The sequence below is a fragment of the Monodon monoceros genome, unplaced genomic scaffold (assembly GCF_005190385.1).
Source record: "Monodon monoceros isolate NGI ecotype Baffin Bay Population unplaced genomic scaffold, NGI_Narwhal_1 Super_Scaffold_5, whole genome shotgun sequence".
NCBI classification, from domain to species: Eukaryota; Metazoa; Chordata; class Mammalia; order Artiodactyla; family Monodontidae; genus Monodon; species Monodon monoceros.
In genome coordinates, this window is record NW_021703782.1 from 106,336,843 (window position 1) to 106,364,540 (window position 27,698).

A 27,698-nucleotide genomic window follows, 5' to 3' on the forward strand; every position below is an offset into this window, starting at 1 on the left:
GGCCTCTCCCGTTGCGGAGCACAGGCTCCGGACGCACAGGCTCAGCGGCCATGGCTCACGGGCCCAGCCGCTCGGCGGCATGTGGGATCTTCCCGGACCGAGGCACGAACCCATGTCCCCTGCATCGGCAGGCGGACTCTCAACCACTGCGCCACTAGGGAAGCCCTATTTTTGTTCTTTGTTTGAATATATAGATTTTTTTTTGCTCGGCAGTGGAAAAGAACAATAATAAAATAGAAAGTGGTTAAAAAAGAAGACTCTTTTATCTTAATTCCTAGTCCAGCTCTTATTCTGTTATGCATCATAGTTCTCAAGCTGCCCTCATTTCCCTTCTACTTCTGAACACCTGTTGATTTTATTACATCTTCGCCTTCCATCTTCATTCTCTTAGGTTAGTGAAGAACTTTATTTTTTTGATCATCTGTTAACCCTTCCCCCATAATTATTTTGAAGTAACTCCCAGACATCATGTTGTTTTATCTGTAAATACTTTACTATGTATCCAGAATATATGGACTTGAAAAAAGAAGATAAGCACTATGTTATCACATGTAGGTATTTTTATTATTATTGTTTCCATTTTACAGATGGGGAAACTGAGGCACAAAGAGGTTAAGTAACTTGCCCAAGGTCACACAGCTAGTAAGTGGTAGAACCAGGATTCGAACCTGGCAGTCTTACTCCAGTGTCTGTGTTCTTAATCATCATTCTGTGTTGCCTCTTTCAGACCTTATTGTTTAACTTTATACTAGCCTTTGTGTTGTGGATTTTCTGTGAAATGTGAGAGTCTCTCTAAAAAAAAAAGAAAAAATCCAACAACAATATGCTTTAGTTCACAGAATGGGCATTTGTGGTATGAATTTCTTTTTTTAAAGACAAAAGTTCCTTTTGTAGTAGCATGGGATTTTAAAGTCTGACAGACTTTTTTTTTTTAACTGCAGGCTTAATTTGAATTTAACACAGATTTTTAAACATTTTTAACTTTTTTTTTAATGTCCTCTTTCTGTTCCAGGATTCAGCCCAGGGTATCATATTGCATTTAGTTGTCATGTCTCCTTAGCTGTTAGCTGTGACAGTATCTCAGTCTTTCCTTGGTTTTCATGACCTTGAATAGTTTTGAGGAAGACTGGTCAAGTATTTTGTAGTAGAATACCGTCAATTTGGAAGTCTGATTTTTTTTTTTCATTATTAGATTGAGGTTGTGGGTTTTTGGAAAGAATACACTGAGGTGAAATACCATTCTTATCACATCATGGCAGAGGATACATGTTATCCACATGAAGTCACTGGTGATGTTAACCTTGCTCACTTGGGTAAGGTAGCATTTGCCAAGTATCTCTTCTGTAAAGCCACTCTTTTCTCTTTCCCTACTCTATTTTTCGGAAGTGAGTCACTCAGTATAGCCCGCTTTCAGTGTGTGGGTGTAGTGAAATTAAACTACCTCCTGAAGGGGGTAGCATATATGTGTGTTACTGGAACTCCTTCTGTAAGGAAGATTTTTCCCTTCTTCCCCATTTATTTATATATATATTTATTCATTCATTTATTTAAATCATTATGGACTCATGTATATTTCATACTTTGTTTTTACTTTGTTCCAGCTTTGGCCGTTGGGCATTCTTTGAGGTTTTGACATGTCCCCATGCTTTTGTTTTCTGAGTATTTTCTTACTTTCTGGCATTACAAGATGGTCCAAGCTCATCTGGTATTTTCCCCACCCCAGCTCTAGAATCAGCCATTTCTCCAAGGAGTCCTGATACCTTTTGTTAGAGAATGGTATTAGAAATAAAGATCTGGGTGCTGAGTGTGCACGCTGCTACTGGAATGTCATAGCTTCTAGGCCTTCTGAGTGTACATAGACAATATATATACGTATACTAACAGACCTGGTTTTAAATTTCACCTCAACTTTTTATTAGCTGTGGGATTTTTGGTAAGTTATTTATTCTTTCTAAGTGTTGGTAATTCCATTTGTAAAATGGGGATAGTAATGTTTACCTTCCAGGCTAGTTATAAGGATCAAAAATAATTAATGTAACTAAGTAGATCTACAAATAATATAGTTATAACTATAGTTTGTAACAGACATATACTGTATTTATTACTTAGACATAGTTTTGTGTTATAAAGTCTGTAGAGATGAACTTGTGTGTGTGTGTGTGTGTGTCTGTGTGTCTGTGCGCGCGCATGTATGTGTATTTTATAGGCACCTAAAAGGCAGAAAAAGGTCTGTGGTAAAAATATCTTTAATATTTTTGTTTTAAACCCCTAGAGGGTCATTGAGAATGAGGAAATGATTCACTGTTCTTTTCATAGTCCAAATTCAGCTGAAAAAGTGAAAGCTAATAAAGATGTAGCTTCACCACTGAAGGAACTGGGTTTAAGAATCAGCAAGTTTTTGGTGAGTAAAAATTAGCACTGGCTCTGTTTATTACCTGCAGGGTGGACATGTGTGGTTTTGTTGTTAGTGATTGTTAGTGAAAATTCAGTTTATTTCAGTTTTAGAAATTAAACTGAGCATATTATATTTCAGAAATGCCCAAGTTGCAATTCTTCTTGCTAAAAGCCACAAGTCAAGTTGCCTGACCCTGTTTACTGCATATCATAGAGTTTTCTTCAGCATACTTGGGGTGTTCTTTAAGTCGCCCAGATTGTATTTAATTATGTAGCTGTTTCCTTTTCATTTTGGAAACCCATATCATGCCTGCTGCTATATTAATGTTCTTGGTGAATAAGCACAGTTGTTTCTGACATGTAAGTTTAACTGGCATGTAAATTACATGTCAGTGGCTGCTCCTTTTTTCTCCTGTTTGGGTTAAAATTATGTTGTGTGAAATCTTTTAAAATAATTTTTGTTTATTCAAGTTCCGTGTTCATTCTATAGAACAAATCTTTAGATTGCTTTGCGTGCTCTTTGTGGTTTCTGACCTGAGGTGGCTGTTCCTCCCTTGTAACCTCTGTTTTCAGGGTCTTGATGAAGAACAGAGTGTGCAGTTACTCCAGTGTTACCTTCAAGAGGATTACAGAGGTACTCGGGACTCACTAAAGGTTTGTAGTTATGTCCAGCTCCCTTCTCCTACCTTTATCCTTTTCCTTGTTGGTTTTAGATAATTCAGGATTTTGGTGCCAGTTCTCTGCAACAGAGATAGGTGATCAGATACAGCCATTCTCAGGAAAGACTTTGTAAAGCCTTTAAAAAACATATGCTTAAGTCGAGGTCTGTCCTCAGACTTGGAGGGCCCGAGAGGTCAAAGATTGACATGTTAATCATAGAATCGCAGGATGTCAGAGCTGAAAAGGACCTGAGACAACATCTAACCTTTCCAGCCCCTGATTTTATATATGAGGAACTTGAGGCCAGAGGAGAGGGGCAGGGATTTGAGCACAGACTTGGATACATTTAGGTAAAAAAATGTATCCAGAAATGAACGGGCAGTTATAATCTTGAAGGGTAAGGTGAAGATGTTTACCTTTTTCTTTGTTAATTGATTTTGCTAATAAGATGGCTCTTTGTTCTTTTTTCTTTCAGACGGTACTGCAAGATGAGAGGCAGAGCCAGGCCTTAATCCTGAAGGTCAGTGCTAGTCACCATTTCCATTCTTTGATGTAAAATTGGGCAACAGATTCTTGACCGTGTTCTGAGCATTGCTGGCTTTTTTAAATGCAGTAGGATTAATCTGAATTTTTAAATTTCTTTATCTTTCTTTCTTTATCTCCCCCCACCCCCAAAGTTGTATTTTTGTTTTATGATTTTCTTTGCTGTGCAAAAGCTTGTAAGTTTGATTAGGTCCCATTTGTTTATTTTTGCTTTTATTTCTATTGCCTTGGGAGACTGACCTAAGAAAACATTGCTATGATTTATGTCAGAGAATGTTTTGCCTTTGTTCTCTTCTAGGAGTTTTATAGTATCATGTTTTATATTCAAGTCTTTAAGGCATTTTGAGTTTATTTTTGTGTATGGTGTGAGGAAGTGTTGTATCTTTGACCTTGATTTACATGTGGCTGTTCAGCTTTCCCAGCACTACTTACTGAAGAGACTATCTTTTTTTCATTGTGTATTCTTGCCTCCTTTTTCAAAGATTAATTGACTGTAGGTGTGTGGGTTTATTTCTGGGCTCTCTATTCTGTTCCATTGATCCATATGTCTGGTTTTTTTTTTTGACCGCATCATATGGCATGCGGAACTTCCCTGACCAGGGGTCGAACCCACGCCCCCTGCAAGTGTGGAGTCTTAACCACTGGATCATCAGGGAAGTCCCCATATGTCTATTTTTGTGCTAATACTACGCTGTTTTGATTACTGTAGCTTTGTAGTATTGTCTGAAGTCTGGGAGGGTTATGCCTCCAGCTTTGTTTTTTTTCCTCAGGATTGCTTTGGCAATTCTGGGTCTTTTATGTTTCCATATAAATTTTAGGATTATTTGTTCTAGTTCTGTGAAAAATGTCATGGGTAATTTGATAGGGATCGCATTAAATCTGTAGATTGCTTTGGGTAGTCTGGTTATTTTAACGATATTAATTCTTCCAGTTCAAGAGCGTGGGATATCTTTCCATTTCTTTGAATCATCTTCAATTTCCTTTATCAGTATTTTATATTTTATAGTTCTCAGCATATAAGTTTTTCACCTCTTTGGTCAGGTTTGTTCCTAAGTTTTTTGTTTTTGTTTTTTTTGGTGTGATTTTCTTTTTTTTTTCCTTTCTAAAAAATTTTTATTTTATTTTGGAGTATAGTTGACTTACAATGTTGTGTTAGTTTCAGGTGTACAGCAAAGTGATTCAGTTTTACATATACATGTATCCATTCTTTTTCAGATTCTTTTCCCATATAGGTTTTTACAGAATATTGAATAGAATTCCTTGTGCTATACAGTAGGTCGTTGTTGATTATCTAGATGTGATTTTAAAAGGGATTATTTTTTACTTTCCCTTTATGATATTTTATTGTTATTATAAAGAAACACAGCAGATTTCTGTATGTTAATCTTGTATCCTGCTACCTTGCTGAATTTGTTTATCAGTTCTAGTAGTTTTTGTGTGGAATCTTTAGGGTTTTCTATGTTATCTGCATGTAATGGCAATTTCACCTCTTTTCTTCCAATTTGGATACCTTTTCTTTTTCTTCCCTGATTGCTGTGGCTAGGACTTCTAATACTGTGTTGAATAGAACTGGTGAGAGTGGGCATAGGATCTCATTTTAACATGGAATTTGACCATGACTTCTGAAGTAGTTTCCTATTTGGTATTTAGTGAGAACTGGGTACATCAGTTACAAGCATTAGGACATATACTAATGGTATTTTTATATTTGCTTTCATGTATTTGGCCTGTCAGTTTATTTATTTATTTTAAAATATTTATTTATTTATTGGCTGCCTTGGGTCTTTTTTTTAAAAATAAATTTATTTATTTATTTATTTATTTTTGGCTGAGTTGGATCTTTGTTGCTTCACGCAGGCTTTCTCTAGTTGCAGCGAGCGGGGGCTATTCTTCATTGCGGTGCGCGGGCTTCTCATTACAGTGGCCTCTCATTGTGGAGCATGGGCTCTAGAGCGCAGGCTCAGTAGTTGTGGCGCACGGGCCTAGTTGCTCCGCAGCATGTGGGATCTTCCAGGAGCAGGGTTTGAACCTGTGTCCCCTGCATTGGCAGGTGGATCCTTAACCGCTGCGCCACCAGGGAAGCCCTGCATTGGGTCTTAGTTGCAGCACATTGGGTCTTAGTTGCAGCACATGGGCTCTCTAGTGGCTTGTGGGCTTCAGAGCGTGTGGGCTCTGTAATTGCAGCGTGTGGGTTTAGTTGCCCCGTGGCATGTGGGTCTTAGTTCCCTGACCAGGGATCGAACTGGCATCCCCTACATTGCAAGACGGATTCTTAACCACTGGACCACCAGGGAAGTCCCTGGCCTGTCAGTTTATAGTCAGTTTATTACTTGAATGCCCAACTGAGAAGTCATGCTAGAAAACTTGTTTATATTTTTAAATAATTCCTTTTATCTTGTATAACTTTACTTGTATCCTAGTTCATGAAGGTCTTTTGCTTTCTTTTGGCCTAACACTGTTTCCATTTCTGTGATTGTTTATACAGATCTAATTTTTCCATTCACATCTTTTTTTTTTTAATTAATTAATTAATTTTTGTCTGCATTAGGTCTTCATTGTTGTGCGTGGGCTTTCTCTAGCTGCGGCGAGCAGGGGCTACTCTGTTGCAGTGCGCGGGCTTCTCATTGCAGTGGCTTCTCTTTGTTGCGGAGCACGGGCTCTCTGCATGTGGGCTTCAGTAGTTTGGGCTCACGGGCTCTAGAGTGCAGGCTCAGTAGTTGTAGCACACCGGCTTAGTTGCTCCGCAGCATGTGGGTCTTCCCAGACCAGGGCCCGAACCCGTGTCCCCGGCATTGGCAGGTGGATTCTTAACCACTGCGCCACCAGGGAAGTCCCCCATTCACATCTTTAAGTGATTTTTTAATCAATAAATTTAAAATTGAATATCTTCCATGCAAAGGTGAGTAACTGATTTTGAATCTTTGGGTTCTTCCCAGATTGCAGATTATTACTATGAAGAAAGAACGTATATTCTTCGTTGTGTCTTACACCTTCTCACTTATTTCCAAGATGAAAGACACCCCTATAGGGTAAGCCCATTTAGTCCTCTTGTTTCTCTTTACCCTGTAAAATTCAATCCTTTTTATAATTTATTCATATTTCTGTTTATTTGAATATTTACCTTTTACTCAACATATAAGTTACTGTTTTGGATTTTTTTTTAAGGTTGAGTATGCAGACTGTGTTGATAAATTGGAAAAGGAACTAGTTACAAAATATAGACAGCAATTTGAAGAGCTTTATAAAACTGAAGCACCAACATGGGAGACACATGGAAACCTCATGGTATGTGGTTATTGGGCCCTCCTGTAACGCTCAGGAGAATTGTGTATCTGCTCATAGAGCTCTAGGTGAAATTATTTATTCACCTATGAACTTAAAACATTTATAAATTGTCATTCTTTAGAATAGTTTCAACATGTGATATGAATCAAAACATTGACTTTAACTAATGGTATTTAATTTGGGCCTTCCCCTTGACTTTGTCTCTCCAGTTAATTTACTTTTTTTCTTACCTGAAATATTCTCTTAGTGGTTAATGAAACTCTAAACCCAAGATTTCATCTTCTTTATTATCATTATCTATTAAGTGTGACACTAGTCTAATTGTTTTATCCTAAATCTTAAACCAAATTGCATTTATAGATTAGAACATGACCTTTTTGTTTTGAAATTATTATTATGTTTATTAAAACAATTCAACCAAAATACAGACAGTAGCTATTTAAAATACTTAATAGAAGAAAAGAGCTCACTTGTAATAGCAACAAAAGCATAAATTTCTCAGGAATAAGCTTACTATAATCCAAAATCTAAATGAAGGGAACTTTAAAATGCTAAAGGGATATAAACAGTCATAATCAAATGGAAAGACATTGTGCCTTCTTGAAAATAAAGACTCAGCACCAAGTGTCAGTCCTTCTTATTTTAACCTATAAATTTACTGTGATCCTAGAAAAAATACTAACAAGTATTTGCTTTGCCTTTTTTTTGGAACTAGACAAGCTGGTTCTAAAATTCATTTGAAAAATAAATAAGAATAGCCAGGAAGTTTTTCAGAAAGGAAGATAAGCTTTATTAGATAATAAGACTAAAATAATTTAAAGCATGGCAATGGTACATGAATAAATAGACTGATGAATAGCACATAGTAGAAAGTCTAGTGTAGACCAAATGCTGATAGGGAATTAGTATGATAAAGGTGGCATTTCAAATTAATGGGGAAATGTTGGGTTTTTCAATAAATGGTGTTGGAACTACTGGGTAGCCATCTGGAGAAAAATCAAACTGTATCTCTATCTCATTCCTTCTACTAGAAGAAAATCAGAGAGATATCAATGATTTAAGTTTTAAAAATTCAACTATAAAAATACTAGAAGACACATGGGAGTTGGTTTTGTTTTTATTTTTTTGGATTGGAGAAGACTTTTTAAAGTCTTCTTCCTGGACTTCCCTGGCGGTCCAGTGGTTAAGACTCCGTGCTTCCACTGCACGGGGCACGGGTTCCATCCCTGGTCTGGGAACTAAGATCCCTGGTCAGAGCACTAAGTGCCGTGTGGCCAAAATAGATAAATAAATAAAAATAAAGTAAAACTCAGAAGCCATAAAAGAAAAAAGAAAAGATAAACCCAGCAACATCAAATCAAAAACTTTTACAAGGCAAAAAAACAAAAATAGTGCTATAAGCAAAGTCAAAAGACAAACTCATAGCATAAAGGGTTCTTGAAATAGAAAGAACACCTGTAAGTCAATAAGCAAAACCGAACAGAAAAACAGGCAAATGAAATACATATTTACATGACAAAACTCACATCCAAGGGATGGGATAATGGGCACTCATACTTTGCTGTTTGAATTTGTATACTTTTTAATGGAAAACATTATGACAATATCTAAAAATTGAAAAGCACATATTTCTTGACCTAGTAGTTCCACTTTAAGAGTTTATCCTATAGATACATTCATACTTACATGAAATGACTGTGTAAATGACAAATCTGTAGCATCCCTCAGCTTTATTCAGATATAATTTACATCCAGTAAAATTCATTCATTTTAAGTGTACAGTTTGAATTTGGCAGTTGTATATAGTTACGTGCAGTAACCACCTTCATGATCAATATATATTGATAGAACATTTCTGTCTATCCAGTAAGTTTGCAGTTAGTCTGTGACCCCTGGCCCCTAGCAACTACTAGTCAGAATGAATGAATGTGTGTGGTATATTATTGGAAGGAAAGACAAACCTCTAACAGTGGTTGCCTCTGGGGATAAATTTGGATGACTGGGCAATAGGAATTGTAGGGAGGGATACTTTTTTTTTAATCTTATTTTTATACATGTTTTACCTAATAAAAATAACTCGAAGAATTTAAATGTGTTTTAAAATCTGACTTTATTTCTCTCCCATTTTTCTTCATTGGTTGTGCAGACTGAGCGCCAGGTGTCTCGCTGGTTTGTTCAGTGCCTTCGGGAGCAATCCATGCTGCTAGAAATTATTTTCCTTTATCATGCATACTTTGAGATGGCACCTACTGACCTATTGGTATTAACCAAGATGTTTAAAGAGCAAGGATTTGGTAGTAGGCAGACTAACAGGCACCTGGTAGATGAGACCATGGATCCTTTTGTGGATCGGATTGGGTAAGTCTGAATTGAGGTCTCAGAACTTGTACAATGTTTAGAGTTTAGAGCATTGATATTAGAGTGGTCCTGTGAATGGGTGAAGGTGGGGGCTAGGTATACTTTTCACTTAATGGGTGGGGAAATAGATGGGCGTACTTCCATGTTCTAGGTCATTCAGGGAGTGAAGACTTGGATTGAGAGGGATATCTTCTCAAAATAAGTATCACATTCTATTCTTTTACTTACTGTTTTCATCTAATAGTTCATCCTTTCGTTCTACAAAAAATTCGTTGAGCAACTGTTGTAGACCAGGCACTGTGCAAATGCCAAGAAGACAGTGATAAATAGGGGAGATGTATTCCCTGCCCTCTTTGACGTCATAGTCTATGTACTTTGAATTTTATGGAAATGGGTATATCCACATTTTGAGGCCTGTTTCCTCTGTGAACAAAAGTACACACTTGACAGACTTTCCTCGTGGCACAGTGGTTAAGAGTCCACCTGCCAATAGAGGGGACATGGTTCGAGCCGTGCTCCAGGAAGATCCCACATGCCATGGAGCAACTAAACCCATGCACCACAACTACTGAGCCTGCATGCCACAACTACTGAAGCCCACGTGCCTAGAGCCTGTGTTCTGCAATAAGAGAAGCCACTGCAATGAGAAGCCTGTGCACCACAACGAAGAGTAGCCCCCGCTTGCTGCAACTAGAGAAAGCCCGTGAGCAGCAACGAAGACCCAACACAGCCAAAAATAAATAAATAAAATATTAAAAAAAAAATACACACTTGACCATTGAGACATTTGATCTGGCCTAGATGTAACTGGTGGCTGTAGAAACCTTCAGTACTAGATCTGTGCTTTGATAGGCAGAAGCCACATGAGCCTACCAGCATTTAAAATATGACTGGTGGACTTCCTTAATGGTCCAGTGGTTAAGATTTTGCGCTTCCACTTCAGAGGGTGCGGGTTCGATCCCTGGTCGGGGAACTAAGAGCCCACATGCTGCGCAATGCGGCCAAAATAAATAATAAATAAAAACTAAAAAATAAAATACGACTGGTCATGGGAATTCCCTGGTGGTCCAGTGGTTAGGACTCTGCGCTTTCACTGTTGAGAGCCTGGGTTCAATCCCTGGTTGGGGAACTAAGATTCCACAAGCTGAGTGGTGCAGCCAAAAAAATAAAATATGGCTGGTCAAATTGAGATATGCTGGAATTGTAAAATACATATTGGATTTAGAAGTCTTAGTATGAAAAAAGAATGTAAAATAACTCAACCTTTTTGACACTAAAGTGTCTTACATTTCACCTTAGTCTCCATTGAGGTTCAGAGTAGCATGTATGACACCATGATATTTTTCTTTCCAGCTACTTCAGTGCCCTTATCCTGGTGGAAGGCATGGATATTGAATCCTTGCATAAGTGTGCTTTGGATGACAGAAGAGAACTGCACCAGTTTGCCCAGGACGGGCTTATTTGTCAGGTGAACTTGGAGCAGCTTCTTAATTTTTTCAGATGATTTGTAGTTAGTAGTAAGTTTTTAACCACTCAACTATACTGCCACATACAATTTTCCTTATTGTGGAATTTGTGGTTCTACGTTGTTAAGAAGTTAATTGAATCTGGAAGAAGTCTCAGATTTGTTAGTTATTTTCACAGAGGTGAGAGTTGAATCTGTGAGAACAAGTAGAGTGACTCAGGGAGATGATATAGGGACAAAAGAGGCCCAAGGACAGAACCTTGGCTGTTGTCTGCATTCATGTAGCCTGTGAAAGAAGAGGAAAGGGGAAGAACATGAGATGGGATGGTCAGAAAGATAGAAAAAGAGGAGAGATCTGAGAAAGTTCTAGAAGGATCAGGGAAATTTTCTAAGGAGTCTCTATTTGAACATGTATGTTATAATCTTAATACTACTTAAAATCAAGAGAGAAAACTGTGGGTAAAGGGAAGAGTAATTGAGGGGTCTAGTAATGAAGTGGCTGTGGCTTGGGAAGAGTAAAATGTCAGAATGGGAGAGAGGGGCCACTGAGGATGAATGGAAGACTTATTAAGCATGGTGAAGGATCTTCTGGAAGGGTCTTGACCCTTTCTGTTAAGTGACACAGACGTTGTTTTCTCTTTCCATTAGGATATGGACCATTTGATGTTGACCTTCGGGGACATTCCGCATCACACCCCAGTGCTTTTGGCTTGGGCTCTCCTCCGTCACACCCTGAATCCAGAAGAGACAAGCAGTGTTGTCCGGAAGATAGGTGGCACAGCCATCCAGCTGAACGTATTTCAGTATTTGACCCGACTACTCCGCTCACTGGCCAGTGGGGGAAATGATGTGAGGCTTGGGCTATTGGTGTTTGAGCATGAGAGTGGGCAAAGAGCGAGGCAGAAGCTCATTAATGAGTCATGATAATAATAATAGTAATTGTCAAGGACATGGATAATGAAAATAGTTTTGTAACTAACCTTTATAGAGCATTTACTGTGACAGACGTGCTTGGCACTTTCTGTACAATATCTTGTTCCATCCTTAAAATACTGTGCACTAGGGCTTATCATCCTATTTTACACATTAGGAAATTGAGACTGAGGGAGATGGAATTTGCCCACAGAAACAATAAATTGGCAGTAAATGGTGGATACAGTTTGAACTATGTCTGACTCTTTGCCAGTATGTTATGCTGCGCCACTTAGTATCTCTTAGAAGATAGCTTTGGTCATAATGACTGGAGAAATCTTTTTGGGGAGCTTATTCATTCAACCGTACAGGATGAATTAGAAATTCTCTTGAGTCTTGTGTGTTGGGACTTAATTTGAGTGACACAGTTTAATCAGCTTGTTTTGACATGCTAAAGGAAACCTCAGCCAGCTTGTTGGCACTGGTTGATTTATCTCGGTGACAGTTCAGGCAGCTGCATCATTCATACCAGCACATAGAGACTCTATCCTTTTTGTAGGCTGGAGGTGGTTTTATTCCCCACAAAAACTTTGATCAGTTTGAAAATGGTTCCTTTTTGATGTTATTCTTGACTATGTTGTAATATTTATGGTTCCTGCTTTCTCTTTTCTCCCTTTGTCTTCCTGATCTTGGGACTAAATTAGGAATTGTGAAGCCTCAGGTTCTCTTCCCATTTGTTTACAGAGACTATATTAATGTGATGGGATTGTGCTGAGTCTAGAAAAGAGTGGTGTTACTCAGAATTACCCACTGACTCCTTTGTCATTACAGTGTACCACTAGCACCGCGTGCATGTGTGTCTATGGACTCCTTTCTTTTGTTCTGACCTCGCTGGAGCTGCACACACTGGGCCATCAGCAGGTCAGTGTCTGGCTTTCATGAGACTGTCTACACTGCCCCACTTTGCAATCATCTTCCTAAGACACCCCTTTGAAGCTGATATAACACAGACCCATTTACTTCAAGTATGATTTGTTTATTGTTGTTTTCCACTTACTATATTATAAAAATGATGCATATTAATGATTAAAAAATTAGAAAGTGCTGATAAAAAGAAAAAACTATAATCCCACCTTGCAGGATAACATATGTTAACATTCTGATGTGTTCCCTTCCAAATATAAAAATATAATAATTCTCTAGAAATGGAATCACAATGTATATACTGTTTTGTAACCTATTTTTTTTACTCTGTAGTGCATCTGTCCCAAACAGCTGTGGATGCTAATTAATATTCTTGTGCAATATTTTTTTAAAATGAAATATTTCAAAGTTATTCCAAAGGAGACAAAAATTGTCTAATGATCCCATCACCAGCTTCCAAATTATCAATGCACAGCTGATCTTATTCATTTCTGCCCCTTTCCTCCTTGGTTATTTTGAAGCAAATCCCAGACTTCATTTAGTAAATATGAATATTTTAGTAAAATTTCACAACCATTATCATATCTAAAAAAGAAAATCTTCAAATAATCAAGGCAGGGTTCAAATTTCTAATTATAAATGTCATAAGTTTATCATAAGTTTGTATCAGGATCTAAATAAATAAGATATGTACATTATTGGTTGGTAAGTCTGTCAAATTTCTTTTAGTCTATAGTTGTGCTGTCCACTATGGTAATCACAAGACACATCATTGTCTAGATCCATTAGTTCCTTAGGAGTTACGAAATGGCACTATTCTGACTCTATCTCTCCTCTTTTGTTTACTGGTTGGAACATTGCTATAAAAAAGAAATTTGTTTCACCATATATACAAATATCAAATCATTATCTAGTGCACCTGAAACTAATATAATGTTATCTTTCAATTATTTCTCAATTAAAAAAAGAAATTCTCTCTCGTTAACTATTTGATACTCTGGTATAGAGTACTATACATGCTTCTTTTCCTATATTTACCACTTTTCCCTAGCATCCTTAGTAGCATCCCAAGTTGGCTACTGAGGTTTATTTTTTACATGGCATTGTGAACTCATGGATTTAAACATATTAGCTGTGTTTTAATTCATTGCAGTCATTATTCTTTTCTCATTTTTTGTTTGTTTGTTGTTTTTCTGCAGTTAGTATTCTTAGGCTCAGGTTGCCCCATCTTTGGCCAGTAAGAGCTTTTTCAGATTAGCTTCTGAATCTGTTTGACATTTCTCTTACACATTTTGATAGCTCTATTGCTTTCTGATATGACAAAATCTTGCAGGATTATCTTAGAAGATTCTTGCCCCAGACTTGGAATCTGCCATTTCTCCAAGGAGCCCTGGTTCCTTTCAGTGGGAAATGATATTTGAGTTCTTTATAACTAAGTCATTTTATTCATTTACGATGAGTGACTTATTTTGGAAATTGAAGAAATTGATTAAGTTGATGAAAATGAATATTTCTTATCATTGGAGAGAAAAGAAATTGGTGTTAATTGAAAGACTCAATTTCCAAAGCTCTAGGAGCATAGAACAAGCTTTGTATCCTTTGCTAAAATTCTGGTCACATTTGGACCCTACTATATGCCTGGAGGATTGTTGTTAACATTTTGGGGTTACAGGTGTCCTAGTACTTGGAATTTTTTCAATAAATCATTTCATAAGCCTTCACTAGATTCCCAGTGTGTGCCAAACTCTGTGCCAGGTGCTGGGGATGAAAAATTTAAAAAGGCGTTATTCTTGACCTCTAGGAGCATAGTTCAGCTGAATCTAGTAGTACCTAACATTTACATGGCGTTTTAAACTTTACAGTTCATTTTCTCGTACATTATCTCATTTAATCCTTATGACAACACTGTGAAGCAGATAATAGTTTCACCATTTTAGAATTGGAAGTTCAGAAAGGTTAATTTGCCTAACATCATACAACAGATTAAGATTACATCCCTTTTTTATTTTTTTATTTTTTTTTTTTTATGCGGTACACGGGCCTCTCACTGCTGTGGCCTCTCTCGTTGCGGAGCACAGGCTCCGGACGCGCAGGCTTAGCGGCCATGGCTCACGGGCCCAGCTGCTCTGCAGCATGTGGGATCCTCCCGGACCGGGGCACGAACCCGTGTCCCCTGCATCGGCAGGCTGACTCTCAACCACTGCGCCAGCAGGGAAGCCCCATCCCTTACTTTTTAATCCCAGAATTCTTTCTGACATACTATATGAAGGTATTATTCATGTTTTTATTTTAACAGGATACAGTTAAAAAAAGATGGACTGGTTCAACTAGGAAAATAAGCATTTTCTTTTTCCCTCCCCAACAGGATGTAATCGACACAGCATGTGAAGTCCTGGCAGACCCTTCTCTTCCAGAACTGTTCTGGGGAACAGTAAGTATGTCAGAGGGAGCCATGCTACGGTATTCTCTATAGCAGAAGAATTTATTAATCACTTACTTTGTGATAGGTCTTATACTAAGCTTTTAAGTCTATTTTCTCATATAATCTATACAAAAATCTATGGATTGGGTAGTATTATTATCATCACCATTTTGCGTGTGAGGAAATGTGATGCTCGGAGATGTGAAGTGATTTGCCCAAGCTAGTCACAGCTAGACAGTCAGGATCAAGGTCTAGTTCTGTCTGACTTGAGTCCCTAGTCCACATTATTAACCAGTGTGTTCTCTCTCCTACCCATCAAGTCTTTTTTTACATTGAGAGACTCAGGCACCAGTAGTGCTATTAACTCCTGAACGTACCACTGGGCGATTGTAATTGTGTCTTAAGAGATTTCAGAATATTGTAACAGGTTTAGAGTAAGAATATGGCTTTGGAGAGAACAGTTTCTCACCAGTACTTAGTCTTACCATTGACGGCCTCAAGCCTCAAGGTCCAGCTCATGAATAAATCTGTTTTCCCTTAAACTGTGGCCTCACTGATTTGCCTGTATATCTTATCCTCTTTTTCCTGAGATGCTATCCAGTCTCACAGAATCAGTGTTCCAGGGAGAATCCGGTGGGAAACAATATTCACATTGAGGATGTGTTGCTCGTGTGTTTGGTGCTATCTGCTGATATGTTGTGGGTGCTTTTCACATTAGTGAAAACAGGTCATGCACAGGTGAATGGTGTTTTCCTGTGGAGAGGACGGCAGAGGTCACTGGAGGCAGCAGTAGTCTCTCCTCAGGTCCTGACTCAATCAGTTGTTGATAGCCTTTTTCAGTGGAAACGTGGAAGTCTTAAATTATTAGAGAGGAATGATGTCTGCCTAAAGGAAAGGATTAATTTTACTCTTCCTTGTGATTGCTGGGCAGTTCAGAGATGTGTTAATCCGTGGATAATGTGAAGGTCGGTGACTTCTACCCTTCCATCATAGGAGCCAACCTCTGGTCTTGGGATCATTCTGGACAGTGTATGTGGAATGTTTCCCCATCTCCTCTCCCCACTCCTGCAATTGCTACAAGCCCTCGTATCAGGGAAGTCTACTGCCAAGAAGGTAGGTTATTCAGTTAGATGCCTAAGTAGAGTAGGAGATGTTTTTTAGGAATCCTTTTTGCTTTCCACATTGAAATTTCATTGCCATGGCAGGAATTAGTCTGAGGTTGAATGAAAAATGTCAAAGACAGTGCATCAGTTCTATAAAATTAAATTTAAATATTTTTATTAAGTACCTATTGTAGATATTTTGGGAGTGAGATAAAATGTGAAGTCCCTTAGTATCTAGATGGAAGAGAGTAAGGGGTCTAAGAAATAAGTAATAAAGCCAGGTGGTATGTAACTAATGTCATCTGAGTGGTAAAGACCATACTGTTCAGGAGAGGCAACTCTGTGTGGAGTGAGGGGGGCCTTGACTTGGGTGTTAAAGAATAATAAGGATTTGACAAGGAGTGCAGAGGCAAGTCTAAGAAGAGTCACAGGGATGGGTTTGTAAGAAGTTTGAGAGTCAGCACAGTCTGGCTGACCACACAGTTTGGCTGAAAGAGCAGAAAAGCAGATGGGAAAGACCCCTTAAATGTCCCCCTGGTAAATGTGTGGCTGAGTTTTTTTTTCTGTGTGTTGGCAGGTGTATAGTTTCTTGGATAAGATGTCTTTCTACAATGAACTTTATAAGCACAAGCCCCATGATGTGATCTCCCATGAAGACGGAACTCTCTGGCGGAGGCAAACACCCAAACTCCTTTACCCTCTTGGTAAGATAGGCAGACCCTGGTTCAGCTGTCTCTTTTCCATGGCCTCTGTGTGGACCTTACTGCTGTTTTAATATTTCACATGCATGCCTTTAAAGCAGGTCCTTCTCCTCTCCACTGTGCTTGTTGATTTGCTAATAAATTATTAGTTAGTTTCTCACTTCTTTCCGTCTTTAGATTGTTTTACTTCAAAAATAATGCATGTTCATTATAACAAGGGAAACAATGCAGAGATACACTTTAAAAAGCTAATCTCTCTTTAGACCTGTCTCCATCAGATGATTAACGTTAAGAGTTCGGTGTGTGTCCTTTTGCACATTTCTGTGTTCTTTCAAAATTCATTCTGCAAACTGATTTTATTACATGTGAATCTGACTCATTCTTTTTAGTAACTATGTAATTATTCTTGATGTCCCATAATTTTTTATCTTTTCCCTTCCAGAGGACATTTAGGCTGTGTCAGGTTTTTGCCACTACAATCAATGCTGCTTTGGGGACATATACCTTTATATACTAGTGCTTTTATTTTTAGTATATAGAATCCCCAAAGTGGGATTGTGGGTAAAAGGGTATATACAATAAAATTTTTAAATGCATGTCCACTGACAGATGAAACGGATTTTTAAAAATGTGGTATATATAGGTGAGACATTAAGTCTTCCTAAGAGCCAAAACGTGGAATATTATTCAGCCTGAAAGAGAACAGGAATTCTGACACATGCTATAACACGGGTGAACCTTGACGGCATGATGCTAAATGAAATAAGACAGTCCCAAAAGAACAAACACTGTTCCACTCATATGAGGTACTTAGAGTAGTCAGATTTACAGAGACAGAAAGTAGAATGGTGGTCACAGGGGCTGAGGGATGGGGTAATGGAGAATTATTGGTTAATGGGTATAGAATTTCAGTCTTGCAAGATGAAAACAGTTCTTTGGGTGGATGGTAGTGACATTTGCATAATCATGTGAATGTACTTAATGCCAGTGGACTGAACACTTAAAAATGGTTAAAATGGTGTATTTTATGTATTTTTTACCACAATTTAAAAAAAATAAAAAGTTTTGAATGGTAATATCAAATTAAGTTGTAGAAAAATGTTGTAGCAATTTCCTTTCTTACTGTCAGTGTCTAAGAGTAACAGCCTTACTGTCCTTATCTTGGCATCATTACTGACTTACCCAGTCACCCAGGCACCTACTGTCCCATAAGGTGGTCTTCCTATAGTCATCATTTGAGTGGAGAACCACTCTGCACTCAGCTGTTTTTCAGACACATGGAAAGAGTCACTTCCCCAATGACAAGAGAGGGGTTTTGTTTTTCTTTTTCTTTTTAATGGAAAAAGCTGTAGCAGTGTTGGATACTAGGAAGAGAAACTATGCATCTCTGAGTGATTAAATATTGCTGTCTGTTATAGGAGTCACCTCTTCCTATTAGACTAATTTCTCTTTCTCCCTTCCTTAGGGGGTCAGACCAACCTTCGCATACCTCAAGGCACTGTGGGCCAAGTAATGTTGGACGATAGGGCCTACCTGGTACGCTGGGAATACTCTTATAGCAGCTGGACCCTCTTCACCTGTGAGATTGAAATGCTGCTTCATGTTGTTTCCACTGCAGGTGAGGTCAGCTTTGGGAGACATCTCTGTGGGAAGAAAAATGGACATGCTTAGAGGATTTGGAAGATAGAGAATTTCAAGATAAGATTCAGAACCTTCCAGATTGTGATTAGCATAATTTGTTCATCTGGGTCTCAGAGACTGCTCAGTGATCTTAAAGGAATTGTTTTCATTGAGATCACAAGCTTCCTTCCCCCTCAGATGTGATTCAGCACTGCCAGCGGGTCAGACCCATCATTGATCTGGTCCATAAGGTCATCAGTACAGACCTGTCGATAGCAGACTGTCTCCTGCCCATCACGTCCCGCATCTACATGCTGCTGCAGCGGTCAGTATCTGGTAACTCCGCTGGGCTAAAGTCTGCACATGTTCCACTGTGGACAGCCCTGGTGTGGTATCTATCCCCAGCTGAGGGCTTTCCTGTTTTCACATCCCTGCTGCCAGGAGGGATTTGGGAAGAGAACTGAAAAATACTTGGGATGCAACAAGTCGTATTGTTCATTTTACTGAGTACAGTGCACTGTTCTCCAACCAGGTTAACAACCGTGATCTCCCGGCCTGTGGATGTCATTGCTTCTTGTGTCAATTGCTTGACCGTTCTGGCTGCCCGGAACCCAGCAAAGGTGAGACACCAAGTCTTCCTAACAGCCGAAAAACGTCACGCTTGCTGTATACCTGAAGACACATGGACATCTGACTCTTCTTTTCCCTTCTCAGGTCTGGACTGATCTTCGTCACACAGGCTTTTTACCTTTCGTGGCCCACCAGGTCTCCAACATGAGTCAGATGATTAGGTGAGCCAGGTCTTAGGTAGAGTATATTCCCTGGGAGTGCCATATACATTTCAGATCTCAGCTAGCTTCGTTCGTTTTAAAGATGCTTCTCTGCCCGTTTGCTCCTTGTCTGTTCAGCCCTCTCACTGGAAATGAGTGAGGGCAAGGCAAGAGAGGTGATGGGACTTGGGGCACAGAGGCTGCTTTCCTCTTAGGCCAGCACTGATGGTTCACAGTCTTGAAAGCCTGAGGGAGAGAGACAGAGAGAGAAAGAGTTATTTCTCATTCACTTTAGGTACGTGGGAGTTAACTTTCCAGTCTAGAGTCCAGAAGTTTCTGGATCCAGAGGCTCAACTTCCCCTTTTTAAGCCATAGTCACTCTGTACTTTTCCTTGATTTATGGCCACTCGAGCTTGCCTGGTAGACCAGTTATTCATACACAGGCTCCATCTTACTACCTGAACATTCTCTCCTTGCTTTCTTTTGCTTACAAGACAAGGATGTTTTCCTCATGTTTATTTGATTTTTCACTTTTGAGGTTGTATATCAATAAAGTCTTTAATGCTTACCCTGGGTATTAAATAGCCTAGATTTGATTAATTCCTTTGCAGCGCTTTCCTGTTTTATGCCCAAGCCATCTAAATAATAAGAAGAATGCTCTGTGATTATAATTTTTTGAAACCTTTTTTTCCCTCTGCCTCTCTGTCTTTCCCAGTGCTGAGGGGATGAATGCTGGAGGGTATGGAAACCTCTTGATGAATAGTGAACAGCCCCAGGGCGAGTATGGAGTCACTGTTGCCTTTCTGCGCTTGATCACCACTCTTGTCAAGGTAAAATCTAATCAGATAGAAGCATCTGAAATAGTTTCCCTGCCCCCAGCTACTGTAGTCATTTTGTTTGCAGCTAGACCAGTTGTCCTGAGGTTATGGTGATGACAGTTTCTGTGTATTGAGTATTTATTGTGTGCCAGATTCTGTAGTAGGTGCTTTATCTGTGTTAATTTATTTAATGCTCAGAGGCTGTATGGTATAATGCAGCAACTGTCACGCTATTTTGACAGAGCCCAGGGTAATATGTACACATTACATCATATCCCAGGATACACATTGTATGTTTACTTGTAAAGCAGAGTTTCACAGCACAACACTACTTTTATTATGCAAGATGCACTCAGATGTTTTCTAATAAGTTATCTCACAATCCACTAATAGGTCACAGCTGTCTTTGAAAACTACTTGTGTAGCATAGATTTTGGAGTCAGAATTAGGTTTACTTTTCAGGTTGACCACTTACTAGCTGCATGACCTTAGGCAAGTATTGAATTTCTTAGAACCTCTCTAAACTGGGATGATAAATATCTCTGCCTCATGGAGTTGTTGAGAGGGCCACACATGCAAAATACTCAGCACACTTCCTGCCTGCAGGAGTCAGTCAATCAGTGAGTGCTTAAAAAGACAGAAACAATCCTATGTAGAGGTAGGGGTATAGATATTGATGTTTATATAAAGAAGCCCCATTTTTAAGATTAGGAAGCTGATGGTAACAAGTAATATTAGGACAAAGAATTTGGACTGTCAGATCTCCTTTCTGATATCCGAGTGATGGGGTAGAGGTTGGGGGTGGTTGGTGATCACGGCAGTGAAACGCATTCTCCATCATCAACAGTCCTATATCCTCTGTGTTTAAGATAGACCTCTCTTCTGCTCAGATTTAGCCTTCATCCCTCTCTTTTCTTGCCTTTTGTGACATTGTCAAATTGTCTTTTTAGTCCCTTTCTCTGTTCTAGAGAAACCTACAACTTGGATTCAGTTGAACTAGAGTATTCTGATGTTTTTTTTTTTTCCACTGATGGCCAAGGTTTGCCCAGATTTCCTTTGGACCTATTTGGACCTATGGTTTTGGAGTTAAATCTCTAGTGACAAAATGACTTACCTTTAAGTGGCATAAACCTTCACAGCATGGTTTCTTGTAGGGGCAGCTTGGTAGTACCCAGAGCCAAGGGCTGGTGCCCTGTGTCATGTTTGTGCTGAAGGAGATGCTGCCGAGTTACCACAAGTGGCGGTACAACTCCCACGGAGTGAGAGAACAGATTGGTAAGGAAAGCGTGGGCAGGGAAGATGGGAGGAATTGCTGGTTCCCTGGATTTTTCTCTCTTGGGATAAGGTTCATCACACAAGGCCGCGTCATTCCTCTGTCTTTTCTGGAGTCCAGGTTGCCTGATCCTGGAGCTGATTCATGCAATACTGAACCTGTGTCATGAGACAGACCTGCACAGCAGGTAGGAGGCGGGTGATTGCTAGAGCTCGGTACTCTCGGATGCTGCCAGTCCGCAAGGGAAGACACAGGCTTCTGCTGTGCAGAGCTAGCTCATTCTTCCAGAGTACTCAACTTGGTTAGGCCCAGAGCTCAGTGCTCCCGGGTTCTGACTTGCTTTCCACCAGGCTGTTTCTCCTTTCTCCCTATGAAGAGAGAAGAGCCAATGAAATGGGAACAAGGTTGTTCCCAGTGAAATTGTACACACACACACACACACACACACACACACACACACAGACCTTTTTTATGACCTTTACAAAAATTATGCATGTTCATAGGGAAACGGGACTATTAACAAGTTAATGTGTATCTTCTAGGTTTTTTCCTCTGCTTGTACTAACTCTGTACCTTTTATTTCTGTGCCACTGCATATAGATCTGTCTTGTTTTAATGGTTCCATGCATTCCATTGTACGGATTAATTATGATTCATTTCAGTAAGCATATCCATTAATTGACGGACATTTAGATTGTTTCTCAGGGTCTATTTAAGGAAAGGAATCAGAGTGGCTTCCTCTGGCAGCGAGAGCTGATCTGTATCACTAATGTCCAATTGTTTAGGTTTGGACAATACCCTTTCCTTCCAGTAGTAAATTTGGCAGCTCCCTGGTAACTCAGAACATGTCTGTCTTCCAGTCATACCCCCAGTCTGCAGTCTCTCTGCATCTGCAGCCTGGCCTATACGGAAGCAGGACAGACTGTGATCAATATCATGGGCATTGGCGTGGACACTATCGACATGGTGATGGCTGCTCAGCCCCGCAGGTAGGCCTCCCTTGCCACCTTCCCCCATTTATCTTTATTGTGCCTGCATGTTGTAAGAACTTCAGCATAAGAAAGACAACCTTGTTCTTCCTAGGGCATAGCCTTTGTATAACCTAGTGGCTGCTCTGTAGACTGGCACATAGCAAAGGGAGTTGATTGCTCCTCCTCTCTCCTAGTTTGGACTGGGGCCTCTAAAAGAAGCTGTTGAACTCTGGGATTATTGTTGGAATCTAATTCATGAGAGCACATGTATTGCGAATGAAGTCATATTGTCTGAATCAACTTTGGTTTCCATTTGGCACCCTAGTGATGGGGCAGAGGGCCAGGGGCAGGGCCAGCTGCTGATCAAGACGGTGAAACTGGCATTCTCCGTCACCAACAATGTTATTCGGCTGAAACCTCCTTCTAATGTGGTGTCCCCCCTGGAACAGGCTCTCACACAACATGGTATGTAATTTTCTTCCACTCAGCAGCATTTCTGCCCATAAGTACATACTTCAGGCTGTTTTTAGAGGTTAACAATATTTTCTTATGGAACTCTTTGATGAAATTTGGGAGTGATCACCAGTTCCCATCCTGGACTTAGAAGTAAGAAGACTGTATCATACTTCATCTCTTCCTCCTATTGATGACAGAATAATAGTAAAGAACACATGTTCAAAGTTAGACTGTCTAGGTTCAAATTCTGACTTCAACCAGCTTTGACCTTGGGCACGTAATTAAACAACTCTGCTTCAGATTTCTCGTCTATGAAGTGGTGATAATAGCAGTATCTACCTTATGAGATTATAATGAAGATTAAATTACTACTTGTAAAACCTGGTACCTGTTTAGTATTGACTGTTATTACTCTTTGACCTTAAACTACTCATTTAACCTCTTTGGGACCCAGTTTCCTCATTTTCAAGTAGGCGTTTGGGTAACGTCTCTGACCTTTTTCGAGCTGTATCATTTTGGGACTTTTAGCATTTCAGTGCTGTGCTTTAATGTGGTGGCACTTTAATGTGATGCTTTAATGTGGTTAGGTTTTCCTAACCTATTTGTTAACATGCTGTTTTCTTAAAAATGTATCTTTTGTGCTCTTTTTTTTTGACTTATTTAATCTATTTTTTTTTTAATTTTTGGCTGCGTTCGGTCTTTGTGCGGTGCACGGGCTTCTCACTGAGGTGGCTTCTCTTGTTGCGGAGCATGGGCTCTAGGCACGTGGGCTTCAGTAGTTGTGGCTTGTGGGCTTCAGTAGTTGTGGCTCACAGGCTCTAGAGCGCAGGCTCAGTAGTTGTGACACACAGCCTTAGTTGCTCCGCAGCATGTGAGATCTTCCTGGACCAGGGCTCGGACCCGTGTCCCCTGCATTGGCAGGCGGATTCTTAACCACTGCGCCGCCAGGGAAGTCCCTCTTTTTCTGCTCTTAATGAATTGGATTGAGCTGTTTACCCCAATCCTGCCTGTCCCCTTGGCTACTGAAAAAAGAGGATGATACAGCCACCTAGATTTGTTCTGGCCCTCCAAGTACTTGAGAGTAAATTCCCTCACATATATGAGCCTTTTTGAACAGAAGGCTCTCTTAAGAGCTTGAATCAGGCATGCTTTGGTGTCTAAACTGCTTCCTGTACTTCTTCAGGTGCCCATGGGAACAACCTTATTGCTGTTCTTGCCAAATACATCTACCACAAACATGACCCTGCTTTGCCACGTCTTGCCATCCAGCTACTGAAACGTCTGGCCACGGTAGGATCCCACCTAACGAGTCAAAGCCCCAGAAAACTGACTTTGTGCTTGAGACCACTCTTGCTTTCTCCCAAGAGAAGTAGCTAACTTGGACTTTTAAAGTGATGTAGCCATAAAGACACACACACACGCACGCAAATTGTGTTTTATGAGAGGTGTTTTTTTCCCCTGTTTATAAAAGACATACAAATTCATTTAAAAATGTTTATTTAAATGTTACAGATAAATGTAACATAGAAAGTTAAGGTACCCTATGATCTCCTCATTCCAAGAATTCCTATGAGCAGGTTGGTACGCATTGCTCCAGATTTCTTTTTATCTGTGCTTATATATTAAGGGATGTTTGGTGTGAGCTTTTGTTCTTTCCAAAAGCAGAATTCCACGATACATACTGTTTTGTGTCTAGCTTTCTTCACTTAACACGATATCCTGCAGTATTGCCGTGTGGGCACATTTGGAGCTACTTCATTTTCTAATGCTTGCACGGCATGCCATAGAATGGATGCCTCCTAATTTATTTGGACTATTTTCTGTCTTAGTGTTAAACAGTGCTGTAGTGAACATTCTTATCCATAGAACTCTGTAAACTTTTGTTTACAGTTCCTAAAAATTAGATAGATATCAATGGGCATTTTAATTTTTATTAGAAATTTTGAAATTACCCTCCAAAAAGGATTGTAACAGTTTATGCTCCTAAAACCCAAGTCTTGTATCCTTGCCACAGTGGCTCCATCAGTTTTTTAATCTTTGCTAATCTAATAGACAAATCAATACCTTTTTTTAAACTTTGCATTTATTTAACCATGAGAGAGGTTATGCATCCTTTTATGTTGATTACTATTTCTTCTGGGAGTCGTTGGGCATCTTTTGCTGTAGTTTGGAATGATGTCTCTTCTGACCCAGAGCTATCCATCTGAATGTTTCCCTTTCTGGCATTTTCCGAGAGTTGTTCGGCACCTTTCTTCAGGAGTCTGTTGAGGTTTCTCTGGAGGTAGAGCTCTAAGCCTGTGTGTCCCGGTCTCCACCAGGTGGCCCCAATGTCAGTATATGCCTGCCTGGGCAATGATGCGGCTGCCATCCGCGATGCCTTCCTGACCCGACTGCAGAGCAAGATTGAGGACATGCGCATCAAAGTCATGATTCTGGAATTCCTCACAGTTGCCGTAGAGACGCAGCCAGGCCTCATTGAACTGTTTCTGAATCTGGAGGTGAAGGATGGCAGTGATGGCTCCAAGGTGAGCCTGCACCTGGGATGAAGCTGGGAGATGGCTCCCTGGGAGGTGGGTGCTGGACTCTGCGGGTCCAGCTGATGGCAGAAGCTGTGGGGTTGAACTCTCACCTGCCCCTCTTGCAGGAATTCAGCCTTGGGGTGTGGAGCTGTCTCCATGTGGTGCTGGAGCTGATTGATTCCCAGCAGCAGGATCGCTACTGGTGCCCACCGCTGCTGCACCGTGCAGCCATTGCCTTTCTGCATGCCCTGTGGCAGGACCGTCGGGACAGTGCCATGCTGGTCCTCAGAACCAAGTGAGTCTGTCTCCAGGAGTTACTTAACCTCCAGAGCTCATGTCCTTGTCTGTAAGATGGGGTTACAGTCATTCTGAGAGATTTGTTGTGACAGGTCCCTGGGCACGTGCATAAGAGTGCTTAGTGCCTGGGTCGGTGTGTGGGAGTTTATTCTCTTTTTAAAGCTGCCACCAGCAGGTGTAACCTTTACTCTGATGTGTTTACCTTAGAGTTTCCACCTTTTGCATTTCTGCCTTCTGCCAACCCCCCAAAACCATTGTTCGTGAGAAACGGTAGATTCAGATGAGAGTGGCTCACTCAAGCCATTGGACTGAATGGAGCACCTCTTCTCTTGGAGCCTGTTTTTTCCATGGAACCCTTGATGTTTATGTAGGAGCAAGCGGCCCACGCAGCAGATGTTAGGGTTCTGGGAGCGATAAAATGTGGGGAAGTAACCACCAAGGGGAGGTGGAGAGAGGAGAAGGGACCGGGTAAGAGAACATGTGATTGCCAACACGTATTTTCTTTTTAGACCCAAGTTCTGGGAGAATTTAACCAGTCCACTATTTGGAACCCTTTCTCCTCCCTCAGAAACATCCGAGGTGAGCAGTGGTGGAGGGAGGGACAGTGACTGAAAGTCCCTGGGAGTCAAGGCTGGGCTGTGAGACTGAGCTGTGGAAAGTGACTCCTCCCCTAATTTAAACAACCAGAATGTTTTCTTCACTAGAAACTTCTCTCTCAGAGAAGTGCTTGCCTCCTCTTCCTTTGCTGTCTTGCTCTGGGAAGGAGAGTGGCATGCCCTGCTCTGTGTTGCTGGCTCTGCGGTCTCTGCTCACTTGGAGGCACTGTGGACCTGATGCTTCTGCTCTTGCTAGTTAGATGCCCACTCACATTCGACAGGGAATGTGCTTTCTCGTTTTCTAGTGTCGGGTCCCTGCTCTGTTTCCTTGTGGGAGGGCGGGGCACCAGGGGAGAGGTTCTCATGATTCTCTGCTCTCCCCCTCCACAGCCCAGCATCCTGGAAACCTGTGCCCTAATCATGAAGATAATTTGCTTGGAGATATACTATGTAGTTAAGTGAGTCCTTTCCCCTTTTGAGATTTTAATTAGAGGTTTGTGGCTGGGGGACCATGGTAGTCTACGGCTGAGGGCACGGCTGTATGAGCCAAGGCAGAGGAGAGAGCTGGTTTGGAGCCATTTATGGAGGGCCACTGGTCTGTGTCCCTGGCCAGTGCATTGATGGCATTTATGATTGTCAGAAAGAGTTATTGTGAAGCAAACTCCATGTGCTTGGGATTTTATGGAGGAGGAATCCTAGAAAAGGCCTCAGCCTAACCCATTATGCTGAGCAAGAAGTGTGAGCCCCACACATCAGAGCTGATTGGGAGCTGTCTGCTTTTAAGCCCATGTGAGGTGGTTTTCTCTGCCTCAGCAATGGTCTGTGCCCATCACATTCCCATGTGCTTTTAAAACCTAACTGTAGGTTTTGTTTTTCTCGGCACCATAGGGGCTCATTAGACCAGTCTTTAAAAGATACACTCGAGAAATTTTCCAGCGAGAAACGCTTTGCCTACTGGTCAGGGTATGTCAAGTCCTTGGCAGGTCACACGGCTGACACAGAGGGCAGCAGCTGCACCTCCCTGGTAGAGTATCAGATGCTGGTCTCCGCCTGGAGGATGTTTCTCATCATCGCCACCAGTCACGTAAGAACCTCCTGGGGTGCGGTTTTCACTTTGGTATCCTAGCAACGATATGCTGGGATGCCTAGCAGATACAGCCCCTTGGGATAAAGAATGAATCAGGATTTTTCTCTGAGAGCTAAAATGTAACAGGTTCTGTGCCAAATATGGGGTGTTTGAGGGCTTTGGGGCAAACAAGAGACCCTTAAAGAAAGTGCAGAGAAGTCATTTTAAATCCCTTCAGACATTCATGAAACCCTCCTATAGCCACCTTTGCAGCCCTGGATAGGTCCAGGGGCTCCCTTCATTCATCCACCTCTTGTGCACGTGGATAGTTGGCCTTCTCACACTGTGTGCCCTGTGGACGCTAAGTACATATTTGTTGACTAGTCAGCAGGTAGCTACAACGGCTGCAGCAGCACCCTCTCTAGGGAACAGTTGGTTTTCCTTGGTTCTAGAAACGGCATTTCCTGGGCTTCTTAGAAAAAGAACAGAGGCCATTGTCTCTGCAACGTATGTCTACAGAGCATTGGTTTTTAGAGAGAGAGTTA

At 40.6% G+C, this 27,698-nt stretch overlaps 1 protein-coding gene across 4 annotated transcripts in view; it reads left to right on the forward strand.

Moving 5' to 3' along the window:
- Window positions 1–27,698, forward strand: part of NUP188 (nucleoporin 188) — a 44,886-nt gene that overhangs the window by 8,905 nt on the left and 8,283 nt on the right. For 3 of the 4 annotated variants that reach the window (XM_029202851.1, XM_029202854.1, XM_029202853.1), the window contains exons 4-30: window positions 2,317–2,401; window positions 2,968–3,048; window positions 3,530–3,574; window positions 6,534–6,626; window positions 6,763–6,882; window positions 9,029–9,240; window positions 10,594–10,708; window positions 11,354–11,554; window positions 12,449–12,538; window positions 14,907–14,972; window positions 15,957–16,076; window positions 16,644–16,770; window positions 18,233–18,385; window positions 18,586–18,712; window positions 18,920–19,007; window positions 19,102–19,178; window positions 19,873–19,987; window positions 21,130–21,250; window positions 21,369–21,435; window positions 22,109–22,237; window positions 22,545–22,684; window positions 23,859–23,965; window positions 24,994–25,200; window positions 25,320–25,489; window positions 26,001–26,070; window positions 26,478–26,545; window positions 26,976–27,171. In XM_029202851.1, the coding sequence (XP_029058684.1) occupies window positions 2,317–2,401; window positions 2,968–3,048; window positions 3,530–3,574; window positions 6,534–6,626; window positions 6,763–6,882; window positions 9,029–9,240; window positions 10,594–10,708; window positions 11,354–11,554; window positions 12,449–12,538; window positions 14,907–14,972; window positions 15,957–16,076; window positions 16,644–16,770; window positions 18,233–18,385; window positions 18,586–18,712; window positions 18,920–19,007; window positions 19,102–19,178; window positions 19,873–19,987; window positions 21,130–21,250; window positions 21,369–21,435; window positions 22,109–22,237; window positions 22,545–22,684; window positions 23,859–23,965; window positions 24,994–25,200; window positions 25,320–25,489; window positions 26,001–26,070; window positions 26,478–26,545; window positions 26,976–27,171 (3,190 nt within the window). The remainder of the gene's footprint in view (window positions 1–2,316; window positions 2,402–2,967; window positions 3,049–3,529; window positions 3,575–6,533; window positions 6,627–6,762; window positions 6,883–9,028; window positions 9,241–10,593; window positions 10,709–11,353; window positions 11,555–12,448; window positions 12,539–14,906; window positions 14,973–15,956; window positions 16,077–16,643; window positions 16,771–18,232; window positions 18,386–18,585; window positions 18,713–18,919; window positions 19,008–19,101; window positions 19,179–19,872; window positions 19,988–21,129; window positions 21,251–21,368; window positions 21,436–22,108; window positions 22,238–22,544; window positions 22,685–23,858; window positions 23,966–24,993; window positions 25,201–25,319; window positions 25,490–26,000; window positions 26,071–26,477; window positions 26,546–26,975; window positions 27,172–27,698) is intronic. The other variant, XM_029202852.1, reaches the window with a different exon arrangement.